This window comes from Vipera berus (genome assembly GCF_964194415.1).
Source record: "Vipera berus genome assembly, chromosome: 1".
NCBI lineage: Eukaryota > Metazoa > Chordata > Lepidosauria > Squamata > Viperidae > Vipera > Vipera berus.
Genome location: NC_138202.1, coordinates 87,022,927 through 87,043,420, shown reverse-complemented (window position 1 = coordinate 87,043,420; position 20,494 = coordinate 87,022,927). Strand labels below are relative to the sequence as shown.

The 20,494-nt window shown below is 37.7% G+C and overlaps 1 protein-coding gene across 1 annotated transcript in view; it reads right to left on the bottom strand.

Moving 5' to 3' along the window:
- Positions 1-4,523: 4,523 nt before the first annotated feature.
- LTO1 (LTO1 maturation factor of ABCE1) overlaps positions 4,524-20,494 on the bottom strand; it is an 89,913-nt gene continuing 73,942 nt past the window's right edge. The window contains exon 5 of the mRNA XM_081340465.1: positions 4,524-4,759. Coding sequence (XP_081196591.1) covers positions 4,631-4,759 — 129 coding nt within the window. The 3' untranslated portion in view covers positions 4,524-4,630. The remainder of the gene's footprint in view (positions 4,760-20,494) is intronic.

The window sequence follows — 20,494 nt, the reverse complement described above, 5'->3', positions numbered from 1 at the left end:
ATGAATCACTGATATAAAAATCACAATGTGTTTTTATAACCTAAACCTGCATTCTGAAGAATGTTTTCTCAATGGCTCAACAAACAACAACAGGATAAAAGGTAAATGAGTGAAACTTCCACATCTGGAAACAGAATGTGATGAAGGTGCTTTTTAAGTGTGTTTATGTTTTCAGGAGTTTTATAAGATGCATGCTTTTCCTCTTGACAAACAAATTTAACTTCCATAGAGATAAAAAAAATGAAGTAAGAAAAAGAAAAGGAAAGAAAGAACAGGCAGGAAAAGTCATGAAGCTTGAATAATATTTATTTATCTAAATAATAGATCAATGTTTTGGCAGAGTTTAAAGGCACATTTTTTTCAGAGCAGATTACAAAATAAAAATTAATGTAAAATAAACATTGGTATAGTATTAATTAATGGTCCATGATAGAACCAAATAGATATCCATGGATGGAAATTAAAAATGAAGAGGAATCTGGGAGCAACTTATCCAACCAAGATATTTTATTAAGATATAAGCTCTCGTAAGCTACAGCTCATTGCATCAGTTGCAAGGGATAAAACTGGATGCTGGAAAAGTGGGTGTATCTTCCAAATCCCAACTGAGATATAGGGCAAACTCATTTATCAGAATTTGTGAATCAAATCTTTTGAACTGACCATCCTTATCTCTAGGAAACAGCTATGCCACCTTTTAGAAAAGATCAAAACTATTTTTCAAGCTACTAATGATATTTATCAACTTTGTTCCTGTAGGAGATGACCAAGCTGTGCCTGAGGGAAGGGCTAAATGTGTCATCAGCAGTGCTTTTTTTGTAAAAGAAAAAGGTGCCAGAACTCACTCATGTCATACAACCCACCTTGCCTACCCTACAAGGTTCCATCCAAAAAAGGTGCCGGAACTCCGTTCTGAGCGTTCTATGACAAAAAAAGCCCTGGTCATCAGTCTCAAGCCCAGCCCACCTTGAATTCCACTGACTCATCTACTGCAATTTGCTTTGACCGTTAGTAGTTCAGATTTTTGTAGAATGCTGCAACATTCAGTAAACTTATACAGTATATTCATCTGAACTGCTTGGATTCCTGATTTCCTGTATTTGACAGTTGCTTTAGTCACCTTTTCTTCATATACCATGGCTTAATTAAATGAAACTCTGGCCTAGAAGACCCAATCAGCACAATAAAGTAATGGTAAGATACTACAGAATTCTTCTCAGACTTAGTCTTGATTCCTGATGTCTTCACAGATATGTTCATATAGTTCTCCTGGCAACCATACTGACATAATTTGTAACTGATTTCTTTTTTACCTTCCTAGTCCATACCACAGCCCTGGGGTTTCCTGGCAATCTCATTTGTAAGTTTGAGCCTGCTCATACTTGTTAATATCAGTCAGGCTTGGCCAGCTGCTTTCTGTCATAAGTCTCCTAAAGTGATAGCATGGACTATATAATACACTCTTTTCTTATAACCTGATTTGATTATTGTAATGCATTTTATATGGGATTGCTTTTAAAGATATCCCCATAGTGCAATTGCTATAGAATGTAAAAGCAAGAATACTTATAAGTGCCAGATGGTCAAATCACATTACATCAATTTTACTTCACTTTTATTAGCTACCTATTCACTTCTGTGCCCAATTTAAAGTTATTGTTTTGGCCTATAAGGGTTGAAGCTGGGCTGTCCAAAGAACTGTGTGCACCATACAAGCCTGCCTACACTATCAGAGATCTTGGTTTCTGAACCAGTAATCAAAATTGTTAAATAACAGATATAAAGGAAATGACCTTTCCAGTGACATGTCTCCCTTCCAAAATTTCCTTTTCTGCCTGCCTGTCTATCTGTCTGATATCAATTGCAAGCATTCAATACACTCCTAAAAATCTTCTTATGCTTGATGTGCTAAGGTCTTTAAAAAAATCAATGGGATTGATATTTTATTGCTCTTATTGGTTGATGACAATGATTGCATGGTGTACACCCTGCCTTTTGGAAGGCAACTATCTGTGGAAGGCAACAGATTATCTGTTTACCAATAAAGATGATGGCTATGATATAGAAACACTAGTTGCTCTGGTCAATGATTTGCCAAGACACCTAGACAGGGGGACATATGAGATCTCTCAGTGTCATTCCATCATGGTGTCCTTCTGGATCACCTACAAGGGCTGGGAATTGGGGGCACCATTCAAAGGGGGTTCTATTTCTACCTAAGTGGGCAGTGCAACTCAGCAGTAATGGAGGGGAAATACTCTAGTCCTTGGTTACCACAGTGTCATGTTTCCCATGACTCATTCTTCTCCCTCAAGGTTTTCAACAACTTATGAAACTGCTGAGAGAGGTTATCTGTCAGTTTACGGTGCAGTTTCCTTAATACACTGATGTCACAGCTATAAAAATCCACCCTGGGCTGTGTTAGAAAGCCTGAACCAGTGTCTGAATGTTGTTGGGGTCTAGCTAGAGTGAAACAAATTCAAATTAAACTCTAGATGAAATTGCTTGTCATCAGTAAACATCAGAGCATTCTGATCCCATTAGTTTACTCTGGTGAGTCAGCCTCTGATCAATGCTCTGTTGGATAATTGCCATACCCTCCAAACGGAGCTGCCTTTGAAGACAGCTTAGAAGCTGTACCAGTTTCATAATGTGCTGGCCAGACCTCTGGCAGAATTAAGCCCCTATTACAGAATAGCACCAACTCTAAGTATAGCTGCACTGATTCACAATAAGCCTCCAAGTCAATTCAAAATGTGGGTTAGATCTTGCCCTTTACAATGTAGCATTAGGTTACAACAGGAACAACCTAGCCAGAACTGAATCTACCTGTTGGTCTGAACAGCTACATCAAGCCTGCTGAGAACCCTCCCTATAAGAAGGATGTGGAGGGTAGACTAAGCAGCATATTTTGTTTCTCAATTGCCTTGGTGGAGCAGTGGGCTAATGCCTCCTTAAGTAACACCAGCTGCCTGCAATTAGTGCAGGTTCGCATCCCACCAGGCTCAAGGTTGACTCAGCCTTCCATCCTTTCGAGGTAGGTAAAATGAGGACCCAGATTGTTGGGGGCAATTAAGCTGACTTTGTAATAATGCCGCTGGGGTGTGTGTGAAAGCCCTAACAAGCAGGCATATACATAGAATGAAGGCTACTGCTAAACTTGTAAGCCGCCCTGAGTCTTCGGAGAAGGGCGGGATATAAATGTAATAAAAAAAAATTGTAGCTCCAGTGCTTTTAAATACACTTTTTCCAGAAATACATTTGGTTCTTTCTCTCTTTGCATTTTTGCAAGGCACTGAAAACTATACAATTCCAACATGACCCGAACCCTAACCCCATCCAACTGATTGCTTGTGGATACTCATCTTGGGGATATATGATATTTTTATTCTGTTGATCAGCTTCTTAATCTGCTTTGTTGTTTGCCACCAGAGTTGCAATTGACTGAGGCAGCTTACAAACAAACAAACAAATAAATAAATAAAAGTATATTAAAAAAAAGAAAAACATCCTGCAATCAGAAAACAAACAGAGAAGGCATCCTCCTCACTACTGGGTAATTCTAAATGTTTATTTATTTATTTATTTCTCACTTTTCTTCCATTATGAATCTCAAAGTAGCATAAATAAGGATTCTAACTGTCTCTCATTCAGGCTCAAACCTCTTTAGGTTCAGCAAAACGCTCTCCCTTCAGTGTTTTAATTCTAAGCACTTCCAAGAAACTCAAATTGACATTTTCAATTAATCAGTCAATTCCTAGACCAGTTTTGGTGCATGTCCAGCCATACAGGAATGAGATCTCAAGTAGCATGTTCATGAGTGATACGTTTTTCATGTATCTCCACCTGCTGGTTGGTGTTTCATTAATTTCACCTCTGAAGAGATGGTATCTTTGCTATACGAAAGCAAGACCTTTACATGGAAGCTATTACTCAGTGTATAAATAAAGGGTACAATCCTTACACCAGAGACCATAGTTATCCCCACTAATCAGAGAAACATAAATGTGGTGGACTCCATTTATAACACCTTTGGATAAAGTCAATTACCGGATAACCGCAGGTCAAATGCAAGCACCAGAAGAAACCTTCACTATCTCTATTCTTTCACTAGACTACAAAATGACAAGAATCATAAAATACTTTGCAGTGTGTCACCCTGCCTTTCAATTCCAGTAGCTGCCCATAGATCCATTTACTACCTATTTATTTTTCCCAGTTATTCAAAAGTTCTTTCCATTAACAGTGAGGGAACTACACTACTATTGCTGAGCAAAGCAACATAATTGTTTACCACAAACAGAATACACAAACTAGCCTCTATTCATATATAGATGCTTAGGAACCTAATTAGGCTGACTTCTGACCGACAGGCATAGGCTTGAACTCTTGAAGGTTTAGCAACGTGATTCTATTATTGAAACCTGCCCTCAGTGGTGATGGAGGCTAGGATCCAATGTTAATAGCCAAGGTTGGGAAATTATTGGCTCAAAGATTGTTCTGTATATTTAGTTACTTGCTGCACTGCTATGCAATATTCTATCTGCTTCATAAAATGGAAGTAAAAATCATACAATATGAAAACTAAAACATAGTGTAAAATCTGAAAGAAACAATCACAAATTAAAGCCTAAATGAAGCAAGAAGAGAAGAAAGTGGACAAACATTGAAAAAGCATTTTTTTTAAAAAAAGACCCTGAAAGATTGAAATAAAACACTTACCTCTTATCTTGGGCAAATAGAATATAACAACAGTGCCCTAGGAGACACAAGAATATAAGACTGGATGTTACAGAAAGACACACTTGCATCACGGGACTTACATAGTTCTCCCAAAAAGGAAGGAGCAAGATTCTCATAAAACAGAAAAGATATGCAAAGACTGACTACTCTCCGCTCTTGAACACTGACAACCAAAGATACAATTAATACAAAGGCAGTAGGGCTTTGGAGAAGGAAGTGTCAATCCTTATTAAATATTCAGCCAGCCAGAACAAAAAAAAAGAAAAGAAAAAACAAATGAACAGGTTGACAAAAAGTAAACATGGTAATGATAAAGCACAGATTAACATTTGTTGAGTTGGAGTAGGAAGTGAACAACATCTGGCTTCTGAACTCTGATTACCTCTTCCAGGGGTTTAACTGAACTGGAATATAGCAAATACCCAGTTCAATATTCATATTATCCAAGGCTAACCAAATTCTGGAACTAAAGGAGACAAAGAACTGGTTTTCCTGATACCTATTACAGGTAGCTCTCGACTTACAACTGTTCATTTAGTGACCATTCAAAGTTACAACAGCACTGAAAAAAGTGACTTATGACCATTTTTCACACTTACGACCATTGCAGCATCCCCATGGTCAAGTGATCAAAATTCAGGACACTTGGCAACTGACTCATGTTTATGACCGTTACAGTGTCATGTGATCATCTTTTGCAACCTTCTGACAAGCAAGATTCACTTAGCAGCCTTGTTAGTAACTTAATAGATGCAGTGATTCACTTAACAACTGTGGCAAGAAATGTCATAAAAGGGGGCAAAACTCACTTAACAAATGTCTCACTTAACAATAGAAATGGGCTCAATTGTGGTCCTAAGTTGAGGACTACCTGTATTAGCTGCTCTAAGTTGTGACTATCAGGCCTGGACTGCAAAAATCCAGATGAACACTAGTTGGCAGCAAATTGTGTTTTTCCATTTGTTTTTTTCTCTCTCTGTTCTGCCATCTAGTGTTAATCTAGATCAGGGGTCTTTAAACTTGGCCCTTTTATGACTTTTGGACTTCAACTCCCAGAATTCCTCAGCCAACATGTCCACAAGTCATAAAAGGGCCAAGTTTGAAGACCCCTGATCTAGATTCTGTCCCATTCTGTCTTGGGATATGAACTCCTCTGTCAAATGATCTCATGTGTTTTATTCATGTGCTTCCCAGTAATTTATGAAAGAAAAATAAGGTCCATTCTTTCATATGGAAAAAGCAGGTTGAACAGGAGAAAAGCCCTCTTCTCCATATAGTGTGCTCACCTGCTTTGGGGGGTGGGGGTGGGGGTGGAATTCTCTAGCAGATTCTCTTCCAAAAGTAAAGTAAAGACGGGAGAAATTGCTGCCTTGTTCCAATTAAACAGGCTGAGGCAAAGCTTTGGGGAATGAGACATTCTTTTCTTCTATGACATAGATGAACCAAGCAGAGACCAGAGGAGTAGCTATAGTATCACATTTACTTGGCATTCCCAGGCCGGAATCCCTGCATTTGGGGGTAGCTTGCAGTTATGTATTGTTTCTCTTGATGACATTTCAACAGCTTTTTGGAAATCCACAACAATTTACACTAGCAAAGGAGGCTAGCCAGATGTTTGTAGACATCTTGACGTAAGCAGCCTCAGAAGGCTATGCTGAAGGAGGCTGTGTTCTCAACAGCCTTTGAAAGGTCAGCGTTTAGCACTAATGGCTCAAAGTCTGCTGGGTTTTGCTCAGTCTGTAAGTTTTCTTTAGCCTCAGCAAGCTATGGCAGAACTACTAGCGGATGAGTGGCAGGGTTTCCTTTAAATTAGTAAACAGTTTCAATAATTCGTTCATTCAATTTATATGCCCAGTTACCAGGTGACTCTGAGCAATGAATTTTGAAAATAGCCAAAGGTACCTCAGTAATAAAAAAAAGTGAATCAAGTGAATAAATGCACATATTTCTAGCAGTGGTCCCCAACCTTTGTGGCCCAGCTGCAAGGGGGAGGGAGAGGAGAACTGGGCTACATGAGTGGCAGGCCAGTCCACACGTGTGTGATTGCCCACTGACTCACTGGTGACAAAGGTTGAGCTGTGCGCACACTCCAGACAGCCACTTATGCGGCCCAATTTTGAATATGCCAGGCCCCTGATCTATAGCACTGGGCATAATCAGTCACAAAACATATATTGACACACCCTGGCTGAGGAAAGAGCCAGGACTTCAAGGTCTGGCCAAAATCCAGGAGGTTCAGGTTGTCCACATCTCAGAGCAGGGGATGCACAGTGTAATGTATTTTTACTTGTACTGATTCACATGTCTGTTTAAATGCTGTTTAAGGGTTGCTCAATGGTGTGCCTGTGTAATGGTCATTGACTAAGCCAGACTTGTTGTCTCCAAGAAGATCATTGGTAGATTTGGGGTAGGAATGAGCTCCTTTAAACCTATCAGCCTCCGCCTAGTGGCCAACCGTATAAGTAACTGTGCAGCAACCCCTGTTTCAGTTCTGTTCCTGTTTACTTCAATGAAGCATGTTCCTGTTGCAACCTTCCATCTCGCTTATTGCCTGCAAAGAACCGGCTACACAACACACAGCATCAAAGAAGGCGTGTTATTTCAGTCCCACAAGAGGACAATGTTTAAAAGACAGGATCTAAAGCATCCCAGCCCTGTCTGATCTTGTCGAGCAGGCAGACATAATTAAACATAGGAGTTTCCTCAAATACTTTGGCCCTGACCCATGAAGGGCTTTGTAAGAGATAACCACCACTTTGAATCGCATGTCAAAAGTCAAGAGGTAACTAATACAGTTTGGGTAGAAATGTTGTTACATGGGCACATCAAGGTGTACCCCTAACTCCTGCACTGCTGCATTTTGGATCAGCTGTAACTTGTGAGTGATCTTCAAGGGTAGTCCCATGTAAAACCCACTGCATAATCCAGGTGAAAGGACACCAAGAACTGTGTGACCATGAGCAGATCTCATGCCAGAAATGTGTTCAACTTGTTCACAAGATGGATTTGTGCACAGATCCTCCTAGGCATTGCTATTACTTGCTCTTCAAGCAACAGCCACAAGGCCAATGCATAATTGTCAGACAGCTGGGTGACCTTGGGCCAGTCACTCTCTCAGCCCTAAGAAGCAGGTAAGGACAAACCACTTCCTAAAAATCTTGCCAATAAAATTGCAGAGACTTGTCTAGGCAGTCTCCAAGTATTAGACATGATTGAATGAAGAAACATGTATACAAGTACACAGGCTGAATGCAAAAAAGATATCCATACTAACTTTCAGGAGAAGATAAACAGCATCTTAATATTCTTTCAGAAGAAAAACCTCACAAGAAGAATTTTGTTTTGTGTTTTTCTGAGGCAAAATTGCAGGTGTCCTATTGGTCATCAGGAGTCAAACTTCACTATTGTCTTTATCTTTTACTTTACACATAAGACACCTTGAGGACATCATCTTCAGAGATAAGGGGGAGAAGAAAGAAGACCTGACCTTTTGCCTGATTGTGTTTTTCATTTAGAATATTCCAGGAATAATTGTGTATCAAAAAACAATTAGGCAACTGTGTTGTTCCCATGGAAACCTATCACCTGTATTTGCCTAACAAAGGCATGTTCCTTCTCTGTTGATTTGATCAACTTTAAGCACTTTCTAGTGTGGTTTTAATCCTTTTTTTTTTCTAACCTTACCTCCTCTCAAATTTACAACAGATTGGCAAACCAATTCCTTAGCTTTATACAACACAAATGTGTAGGGTTGCAATCAAAAGGTTTTAAATTGTCCAAGAGCATTTATTTCCAATGCATTAATTTATAGTCCATGCAGTTTTAGGTGATTTTTTTAAATGGAAAGTCACCAGTTAAAATATCATAAAGTGAATGTTTTTTAATTATCTCGTGGGTATAATTTCTAAAATTTCTTTGTTCAAAATACACAAAATTACCTTCCCAAAAGATGACAGAATCTTCCAGTATCATATAATGGCATTATTATCTGTTGTATCCTCAGATGTTGGAAAGCATGCAGAAGTTTCTTCCCTTTCTTTTTTGTATTTGCCCTTCATCAAACTGTCTCCTTGTAAATTCTTCAGTAATTTACCAATAGAAACAGGCTTTTAATAATGTCAAATTGTTGGAAGAAAAAGAACATGAATTCAGAGCGGATCATACTTAAACTTGTAACTATTTCATTACCTTTGTTATTGTTGTTGTTAGCTGCGAAGTCGTGTCTGACCCATCGTGACCCATGGACAATGTTCCTCCAGGCCTTTCTGTCCTCTACCATTTTCTGGAGTCCATTTAAGCTCACGCCTACTGCTTCAGTGGCTCCATCCAGCCACCTCATTCTCTGTCGTCCCTTTCTTCTATTGCCCTCAATCTTTCCCAGCATTAGGTTCTTCTCCAGTGAGTCCTTCCTTCTCAATAGGTGGCCAAAGTATTTGAGTTTCAACTTCAGCATCTGGCTTTCTAAAGAGCAGTCAGGGTTGATCTCCTCTAGGACTGACCAGTTTGATCGCCTTGTAGGCCAAGGGACTCGCAGGAGTCTTCTCCAGCACCATAGTTCAAAGGCCTCAATTCTTTGGTGCTCAGCCTTTCTTATGGTCCAACTTTCACTGCCATACATTGCAACTGGGAAGACCATAGCCTTGACTATACGCACTTTTGTTGACAGGGTGATGTCTCTGCTTTTTAGTGTGCTGTCTAGATTTGCCATTGCTTCTTCCCAAGGAGCAACTGTCTTTTAATTTCTTGGCTACAGTCCCCATCTGCAGTGATCTTGGAGCCCAGGAAAATAAAATCTGTCACTACCTCCATTTCTTCCCCATCTATTTGCCAGGAATTGAGAGGGCCGGATGCCATGATCTTGGTTTTCTTAATGTTGAGTTTCAAGACCACTTTTGCACTCTCCTTCTTCACCCACATCAAGAGACTCTTTATTTCCTCTTCACTTTCTGCCATTAGAGTGGTATCATCTGCATATCTTAGGTTGTTGATATTTCTCCCGGCAATCTTAATTCCAACTTTTGATTCATCTAGCCCTGCCTTTCTCATGATGTGCTCTGCATATAAGTTAAATAGGCAGGGCAACAGTATACAGCCTTGTCGGACTCCTTTCCCAATTTTGAACCAATCAGTGGTTCCGTGTCCAGTTCTCACTGTTGCTTCTTGACCCGCATATAGGTTTCTCAAGAGACAAATAAGATGGTCTGGTACTCCCATCTCTTTAAGAACTTGCCACAGTTTGTTGTGATCCACACAATCAAAGGCTTTAGCATAGTCAATGAAGCAGAAGTAGATGTTTTTCTGGAACTCCCTAGCTTTCTCCATAATCCAGCGTATGTTGGCAATTTGATCTCTAGTTCCTCTGCCTCTTCAAAATCCTGCCTGTACTTCTGGTAGTTCTCAATCCACATACTGCTGGAGTCTAGCTTGTAGGATTTTAAGCATAACTTTACTAGCATGTGAAATGAGTGCAATGGTGTGATAGTTTGAACATTCTTTGGCACCGCCTTTCTTTGGAATTGGAATGTAAACTGATCTTTTCCAATCCTGTGGCCACTGTTGAGTTTTCCAAATTTGCTGGCAAATTGAGTGTAGCACTTTTACTGCATCGTCTTTTAAGATTTTGAATAGCTCAGCTGGAATACTGTCACCTCCACTAGCTTTGTTGTTGCTCAATTTTGCTAAGGCCCACTTCACTTCACATTCTAGGATGTCTGGCTCGAGGTCAGTGACCACCTCATTGTGGTTATCAGGGATGTTAAGCTCATTCTTGTATAGTTCTTCTGTGTAATTTTGCCACCTCTTCTTAATCTCTTCTGCCTCTGTTAGGTCCCTGCCATTCTGGTCCTTTATCATGCCCATTTTTGCATGAAACGTTCCCTTCATCTCTCCAATTTTCTTGAAGAGATCGCTGGTCCTCCCTATTCTATTGTTTTCCTCTATTTTTTTGCACTGTTCATTTAAGAAGGCATTCTTATCTCTTCTAGCTATTCTCTGGAATTCTGTATTCAATTGGGCGTATCTTTCTTTTTCTCCCTTGCCTTTCGCTTCCCTCCTTTCCCTCATTACCTTACTAGTGCTTATATTTACTGCCTTTGAAATCAGATCTTGAATTACTTTAGTCAAACAAATACAGATCTTCCAGTGTTTTTAATAGAAAAAAGAATCAGTAAAGATGAAGAATTACGGTAGATTGCAAACAGCTCTATGAAAGTTGTTGAACTGTTTCCTCTCACTCTTCCTAATTGTTACTGCAGCATTGTTATATGAAGCCATTACAGTATGCGTCTCATAGGGCTAAAAATGCATATTTTTCCAACGAATAAACAGTTGCTTTGAGAAGGAGGTGTTAGGCTACCAAATCTGGACTTTAAACATCTGAACAAATGTTACACGATAGCAGAGATTTAGAATTTTACATACTGCTTTGTTAAAGAAGGCAGATTTAACCAAGGAAATAGTACAGGATTTTTAAAAGGGGGGGTTGTGCTCTAGGTCTGTCCTTCAGATCTATGGATATATATATATGTAGATCTTTGGTCATTCGGGTTTTTCCCCACGTAGAATTTGGAAAAAACCCGAATGACCAAAGATCTACATACAATCCGCAAAAACCTCAGAAAACATTCTTTATTTCCTGTTTCAGCCTATCTTGAAGGCCATCGAACAGGCAGTAGTCACACCGGACAGCTCATATATATTTATGTAAATTACTGACAAAGAATTAAGGGAGACTAAAATGCATTTCAAACTTATTAGTTTTCATCAGTCAGCCATACCCTTCTGAGATTCGAACCTGGGCTGATTGCACATTAGGCAGTTGTATTTACCTCTTGAGCAACAGGATCTCTCTCGCTTTGTTAGCTTTCTGCAAGGGGAGATATGTGTCAAATACTTGACTATTTAGATTACCTTGCTAGGCCCCAAACATGGGGCAAATCTTTATTTCCTGTTTCAGCCTATCTTGAAGGCCATCGAACAGGCAGTAGTCACACCGGACAGCTCATATATATTTATGTAAATTACTGACAAAGAATTAAGGGAGACTGAAATGCATTTCAAACTTATTAGTTTTCATCAGTCAGTAATTTGTGTGTGTGTGTGTGTGTGTGTGTGTGTGTGTGTAAGTTTTTAAGAAGAGACTGGACAGCCATTTTTCCAAAATGGTATAGGGTTTCCTGCCTGAGCAGGGGGTTGGACTAGATGACCTCCAAGGTCCCTTCCAATATTATTATTATTATATGGTTTTCTTTGCCAAATGTGTGTGTGTGTGTGTGTGTTTTATGGACCTCTTATATCGCTGCTCTGATCTAACAGAGGAAGAATACTATAGATGTAGAAAGATTCTTCTGGTGATACAGGAAAATCTCTCAATCTCTCTCTCTCTCTCTCTCTCTCTCTTTACTATATAATTGTCAACAGTGGTGTAAAAATTGCTTTTCTGGGAATCTGTTAATATAAGGCTTGAAGTTGTTCTCTGCAGATAAGATTGTGGAAAATATTTGGAGCAATTTTTAAGATTACAGATGCTTCCAAATTATGTGTTTAAGTATTTTGTATAGTTTATTTTCTGTTGATTTTTCTTTAATTTTGTCTTTATGTTTTGTTGATCATCCTACATAAAACATGGTATTTTAAAATATTTTTTTTAAGGAAATGTATCATGAATCTACAAATCTTTCAATGCAAGATCTCTTTGATGAAGCTCAACCCTGTGACTGTCTCTCCAAGTTTTTTTCTTTAATTTTAACCAAGGGCAGAAGGCTTTGAATTGGTTTATGCCTTAGCTCTGGTAGAGAAAGGATCGGGTGCTAATGAAATAATATATTTCACTGACTAAAAAAAATTAAATTAAAAAATAAATTAAATTAAGAAAAGGTTAAGAGATATTTCAGTATCCTAAAAAGAAGCATGCATTTATCCAAACTATTAGACTTTGAAGGTCTTGATTTACAGATTGCTGAGGTATATTCCTTTTTTAAAAAAAATGCTTCAAGCAACTATAGAAGCAATGAAGACATCCCAGGTCAGTGTCACTTTTAACCAACTTAACTTGGGATTATTACTAAAGAGGGACCTCTGCTGAATTTTCATTTTATCCACAAGAAGCATTGATCACAATTAATGCTCCTGGCTATTTAAGTCATTACTGTACACTTCATGAGAAATCAAAGTAGAAATGCCATGGAAATTAAACTCCTTGACCTGTAGACATTTTCCCTCTCTTTGATGTCAATCTAAATAGCTGTTTTGACTGGGATATAATTTTAGTTTTTAGGCATACAAACTCTCTTGATAGATACAACACTAGACATAAAAACTAGGTTATTTTTCCTTAAATGACAATCACAACACCCAAAGAACACGGCTTTTTTTCCTAAATGAGAGTGAAATCAAACTGTTGCCATAATATTATGTTTATAATATATAAAATATTCAGTTCAGTTTTGTACTTATAAAGTTTCTTAAACTTTTTCAAGTAACACTACATGAAAGAATTGTTTTTAATGAAAAATGAAACACCGTGAGGTTTTGTTTCATGAAAGGCAATATATACATTAAAAGCAAACACTGAAATTCTTCACATTTTAATAATGTTTTTATTTTCCCTTCCATTTAATACATTATTATAAATCTTAATGGTCTGAATGAGTTTGCACATGAGGGTATATTTCCTTAATGTCTGAAAGGAGATTTATTCAAGCAAGTCTTAGAGTTGGCATAACATTTAGCCTGTTTAAACATCTCATCTTATTTGTTTAAGTGCTGATGATCCATTTTTCAGAAGAATATATTGAAAGAAAAACTAATAGGACCTTCAAAGACTTTGAACAAATTTGTGGAACACCTTCAAGCTACAATATTCTCTGTCAATGGCATGACTGAAACAAGGCTTTTACTATTACCAGTATTATTACAACTGCCGCTAGTACTATTAGGGAACAAATTAAAATAATGGTTATGCCATCATGTCTTCTCTGTAGAACTGCCATTGTGAAAGAAGATGGTCAAATGCTTTCCATAGGTTACATCTCTATTGGGGTTAAGATACTGACACATAAGTTGTTTCTATCCAGATGCTAGGAAGTAGAAATAGGTCTCTTTAGGGTTCTTCTAGTATATGTGGCAGATGTTACAGACTCTTTGAACCCATCAAGTTGGAGGCACTGTTGTTCTCTCAACCAGAACAAAAAAAATATTAACTTCCAAGTATTATATAAAGCAGGGACGCGGTGGCTCAGTGGGTTAGGACGCTGAGCTTGTCGATCAGAAGAGCGGCAGTTTGGTGGGTTGAATCCCGAGTGCCGCGTAACAGAGTGAGCCCCTGTTACTCGTCCCAGCTTCTGCCAACCTAGCAGTTCGAAAGCATGTAAAAATGCAAGTAGAAAAATAGGGACCACTATGGTGGGAAGGTAACAGCGTTCCGTGCACCTTTGGCATTTAGTCATGCCAGCCAAATGACCATGGAGATGTCCTCAGACAAGCACTGGCTCTTCGGCTTTGAAACAGAGATGAGCACCGGCCCCTAGAGTTGTAAATGACTACCACGCATGTGCAGGGGAACCTTTACCTTATTATATTATATGCAATTAAGTATTCTCTTAAAGATAAGTAAGGAGCTGCCTTACATTTTCCTAAATCATTGGACCATTGAGAATGAAGAACCTAGGTTTTTCCAGATAGTTCTGAGCTTCAACTCCCAGCGGTGACATTAAATCACAGAAGCTCTGTGGGAAATAGCCTGTCAGGAAACAGCAGTGGCCACTTGTCATGCAGTAGTACCATATGTCTATCCCAAGAGTCTTTCTCTACTGTTTATTCATATACATTTGGTTACCTACTGTTTTTCTACCCTGTTTCTCAAAAAATATTAACTCCTGAAGCAGCTTATAGCAAGTAAAAGAAAAGTCTTATTCTTAAGGTACAACAAGAATGGGGAGTGGAGAAAAAAAAGAAAAGGGGGTTGTTCTCAATTGACATAAAAGAAGACCTAACATTTATATGTGGTCTGGACGACTACCTAATCTTCCTTGCTGGTATTGTAGTCTAAATTGATCACTGCTGGTCTCTTGATCTACAGATGAAACTGAAATCTGCTACTGTTTAACTAAGGCTACCATCTCTGGGTTGCAAAAGTAATGAGAACTGCAAGATGGGTAAGATTTTTTATATATCTGCTCTCCAAATCATATCTAACCATCTGACATCTGAGTTTGCATCCTCAAAGAAGAGCAATTCAATTTGCAAAGCAAATTTGCAAGACAAATTGAACAATGTTATAGCAATTGTTGTTTGTTGTACACCAGCCAAAGTTATGGGAGATGGACGGCCAATAAATAATACCGGTATCTTTTAAAAAGTTATTGTTTTATTTAATTCCTTTTGTGAGTGAAGGATGCAAAGAGTTTGGGATTGCTAATTGCTCTGTTTGTGTTGTCTACTGCACATTTCCTTGACTTCAAGCAAATAGCTAAATAAAAGTCTTATATGATTAGAGTTGTTGAGCAGGACAATTTTATTACCATAAAATTGCAAAGAGCAATTTTCTATCTAAAAGAGGATTAGGGTTATTTATTTCTCATTATCTTGGATACATTTTACAATACTCACATACATTCATTATTATATGAAATAAATCACTATTTTATTGTGCCAGCAAGGATGAATGATACGAACTAATGAATTTTTTGGGTTTCCTAAATCACTGAGCCATCTTTCATCCTAATAGTTACTCATAGGCAAATCCCATTCAATTAAAATTCCCATATTCCATTTCCAATGACGTTGCTGGGACTAAGGGGACATTACATCCAAAATAACTAGAGGGGTCTAGATTACAGACCTTTTCATATATGCGTGTACAGTGTCTCTTCAATTTGTCTTTAATTGAATGAAATGATACCAGGGAAAGGGGCAGGGGGTTTGTGGAGATTGGGAGGAATGACTGCTCAAAAACTTCAGTTCTATTGCATTTTTCTCCTCAGTATCATTCTGTTAGTCTAAGCATTAATAATTAGGCCATGGTCACTCTGGATATCTCCATATCTAGCTTGAATGCATGTGTTTGAACCACTCTAAATATGATTCTCCATCTATGTATTCCATTCTGGATTTTTTGTTCAGTGACCAAATTTATTTTCTTATTCATCAATTCATCAAGAATCAGACTGAAACTGTTTGCAATGGAAACACTGGAGTTTTGAAGTCTTAAGGCAAATGTATGGCATAGGCAGGAACTCTTGCTTCACCCCACTTCCTTTCTTCTGAACTCAGTCCACATTCAGCTGCCAAATCATATCTCAGCTGTCTTAGGTAGAACAAAGGTTTGGCAACTTACTAACTTTGCAGATCCTCTCCTCATGGTATACTCATAGTATGACCTCACAACATGGATTTAAGATAGAGCGGCAGCTGGGTTTCACTTTCGTTTTCGGGTCCTACTGATAGACAGTGGAAAGAGGCACTCACTGGTGGTATCCTTTGCATTCAAAATCATCATCAGCAGTGAGAATGACTAGGTTGGCTTGAAATTGTTTCTGACAATTTGGGAAGTAAAACTGCTAGCAATGTTATCATTATGGCCCTAGGTAGGACCACCTGGTTGTCAGCTGATGTTCAGCCTAGTTTCTATACTCTGTGGTAGAATACATTTCAGCCATGATTGATTTAACTATAGAGTTTTCAATTATACTTATTTTCTGTGTTCACACAACATGCTAAACTCACAGAGATTAGGGTAACAAATCCTATTAAGATAAACTGTGATTAGTTAATATGTAACTCAATGTGCCTTAGAAACAAAGTTCACCCTCAAAGAATGAATCTTTAGACCCCTACTTGTTTCATGACTTTGCTGTATTTGTTAACAAAATTATACAAAACCTAATGATGAGATATACACCATGTATGTATGTCCCTCTTGGTATGCCTTGTTTTCTCTTTCCACAAGCAGTTCTGTGAGCTCAGAAGCCCTTTGAGACACCACAAGCCTCTAATACAGATATTGTTCTTGAATGAAACCTTTTTTTAAGTGTGGTTGCTTTTCTAATAACAACCTTCTTATATGGTCAAAAGACATTTTATAGACTTTTGGAAAGGAGACAGAAAATGAATGACATGCTTATGGATATTAAAAGCCAGCGATTTACTTTGGGGCCACGGATAACTCTAGAAATTTTTCGACTTTGATCTTCTTTATTTACCAAGTCTGCTCTTTGTAAAACACGGTTTTACATTTTATGAAGCAGATAAAACCGCTACAAGTGTAAAATAAGCCCCAGATAATCAGTGGGGTGGCGATTTAAAATATATTCTGCAGACAGCTTGATAAAAGGATTGTTTTAATGGAGGACCATTTCATTTTAATAATAAATTTCCCTTTCGTTATTCACTGCCCGTGGATATTGATTTGTTTATTGCATAATAAGGTTTCAGCTGTCACAGAATACTTTGTTTCATTCATATATTCCACATTTTATGCCATGGACTCACCAATGAATGAAACAGACTGAGCATTCTGGTAACTGAAATCTAACACATCTGGTTGAGAATACTGACATAAAGCAAACTAACTTTTACTAAAACAATAGTCTCTTTAGCCTTCTGTGTTAAAAATCCTTTCCAAACCAATGAATGTTCCCAACTACTTATGTTTTTTTTAACCCAGGTTTTTCAAACCCTCATCAGTGACAGTTCAAAATCAGACATGGCACCACCTAATTCTGATTTCTATTTGTAGATAAATATTAAATCATTAATGAAGATATTGAAGAGCACTGGGCCCAGAACAGAGCCCTGGGGCACCCCACTACACACTTCCTTCCATGTAGATGCGGTTCCATTGAGGACCACACGCTGAGTACGGCCTGTCAGCCAGCTACGAATCCATCTGGTGGTAATGCTATCTAACCCACATTTTTCTATCTTATCAAGTAGTAGGTTGTGATCTACTTTATCAAATGCCTTACTGAAGTCCAAGTAAATTATATCTACAGCATTCCTCTGGTCCACTAGTGTTGTCACTTGGTCAAAGAATGTAATAAGATTTGTCTGGCATGATCTGTTTTTGACAAACCCATGTTGACTTTTAGTGATGACTTTGTTTGCATCAAGGTGTTCGCTGATTTGTTGTTTGATTATCTTTTCCAGAATCTTCCCAGGTATTGAGGTCAGGCTGATAGGTCTGTAGTTTCCTGGATCTATTTTTCCCCTTTTTTTGAAGATGGGAACTACATCAGCTCTCTTCCAGTCCTCTGGTAGTTCCCCAGTGCTCCAGGATCTTTGAAAAATATAGTTCAGTGGTTCTGAGATCACATCTGCCAGTTCCTTCAGAACCTTGGGGTGTAATCCATATGGTCCTGGTGATTTGTACTCATCTAGGATGGGCAGGTGCTCACTTACTATTTTCTTGCCTATCTTAACTTGTGTTTCTAATCTGTTTTTTGATAGGATGGACTGTTTTTTCCTTTTGTGTAAATACGGATGCAAAAAATGAGTTGAGTAGTTCTGCTTTCTCCCTGTTGTTTGTCACGTTCTTGCCACTTTCTCCCACTAATGGACCAATCATTTCCTTAACTTTTTTCTTGTTTTTTACATGTTGGAAGAAGCTTTTTTTGTTATTTTTTACTTTTCTTGCAAGCCTTAGTTCATTTTGAGCCTTAGCTTTCCTCACTTCATCTTTGCAGGCTCGGGCTATTTGCTGATATTCTGCCTTAGTTATGTGCCCCTCTTTTCACTTTTTATACTTGTCCTTTTTGTCTTTCAATTTAACAGAGTTCTTTATACAGCCATGCTGGTTTCTTTTGAGAGCTGTTATTTTTCTTCTTCATTGATATTGTGCTATACTGGGCTTTTATAATCTCACTTTTCAAAATTTCCCAACTTCTTGAGTTGTTTTCCCCTTGAGGATTCTCATCCATGGAATCCTTCCCAAGCTCTATGTTTATTGAAATTAGCTCTCTTAAAGTTATCTGTAATCAGTTGTCTTCTGGCTTGAGTAGTAATCAGTTGTCTTCTGACTTGAGTAGTTAAAAGATTCCTTGCTGAAAACTCAGGAATGATCAAGTGAACAAGGACTTAATTTCAAAACTTATTAACATAAATGCAACTGACATATTAACTGCATCTTCCAGCAGGATTAGATTTGCCATTGTAATAGTTTCTTGTCACTCCAGACTGTTTAAATTTTGTTTTCACATACCATGGGTTTCTGAAGATCAATGATATTCAGAAACTCAGCCCTCATTACGCCATCCCTTCCAAACAAGATAAATGCAATTTAATTGAAGTTAATCTGTTTCTGTTTGCACTCTCGGTTCACTTAGAGCAATTGCAGGATTACAAAGCGGCCAATATCACAATAGTATTAACACGTGAAGTTCTAGATTCTACTGACAATTTCAAAACAACAATATCTAGATTGGATGCATTTAAAAGTTCTTCAGCATAAAAGAGTTAAATTCCCTGCAAATTGTGAAATATACAGTATTTATCTATATATTGGAGGAACAGAAAGTAATCAAAGTAACTTTTTTGTTAAAGGACAACTAAGAAATTGCAAAGTAATTACCTTTCTTGCAGGTAACATAGTGGAACGTATAACTAAAGATAAATTTATTGAACATGCAGAAGAATAGAGCTTGCTCAAGAATTTCAACAGCCCTTTTAGAATTCTTTGAAAGCACCAAGAAGGATAAGGATAGTGATAATCAATAGGTTTTTTGGACTTTCAAGAAACTTGTGATAAACCCACCCCACAAAAAATATATTGAGCATACTTTGCAGCAAGGTTCTTTAATAAATTTGTAACTGGTCAGAAAACAAAAAGCAGAAATATGTGGTCAATTCTTGTAATGCGAGGACAATTGAGTTTGTTGCTTCTTAACTTATTCAGAAAAGAACAGAAACTAAAGATAAGTAACAAGTAGTTTGCTGATGGTATCAAATTATTTAGAGTGGGTAAGCAAAAAGACACAGAGAAGACTTTCAAAAGAATCTCTCCAAAATAAAAATGGGCATTAAAATCATTAAGCACGCTTTAGTACAAACAAGTGTAAAGTGATGCACATTAAGGCCAAAAAGTATAACTTTATATATATATATATATGCTGACATGGCTGAAACTGATGGTAGTTCAAAAGAAAAATGGTCTTGGTGTGGTGGTGGATAAAATGTAGGCCTCCACTAGTAAAAAATAAAACAAGCAAACTCCATGTTGGAAATACTTAGTACAGGAATAAAAAACAAGCTTTTTTTAAAAAAAAATCATATCATAACCATCATATCTCAAAAGTAATATTGTAGAAATGGAAAAGGTACAAAAGTTGCCAATAGTTTACTGAGCACAATAAAATAGTTGTTTTAGTCCCATAAAGCCCTAAATAATAACAACATTGTTGATGTAACCCTTAAAACTCTAAATAATAAAGGCTTTCTACCTGAGAAGCATGTGTTTCAACTACCCTTTTATTAAGACAAATGGATCAGGCCCTTCCTTTAGAGAACACTATCCAAGAATTCACAAAGTCCATTTGTCAGCCCTATATAGGAAAAGGAGCCTCTTGTATCTCTTTCACACTACAGACTGTACTTGTTTCAAAAAAAGGATCAGCCCCTACTCTGGACTTTTCAAGGCAAATTGTTTTTGCCATTTTACTGTTGCTTTCAGAATACTTTTTTTAGAGCAAAACTTTTTTTAAAAAAAGTCTTATTGTTGGTAAACATTTATATATATATTTATTTATAGTGTGTGTAC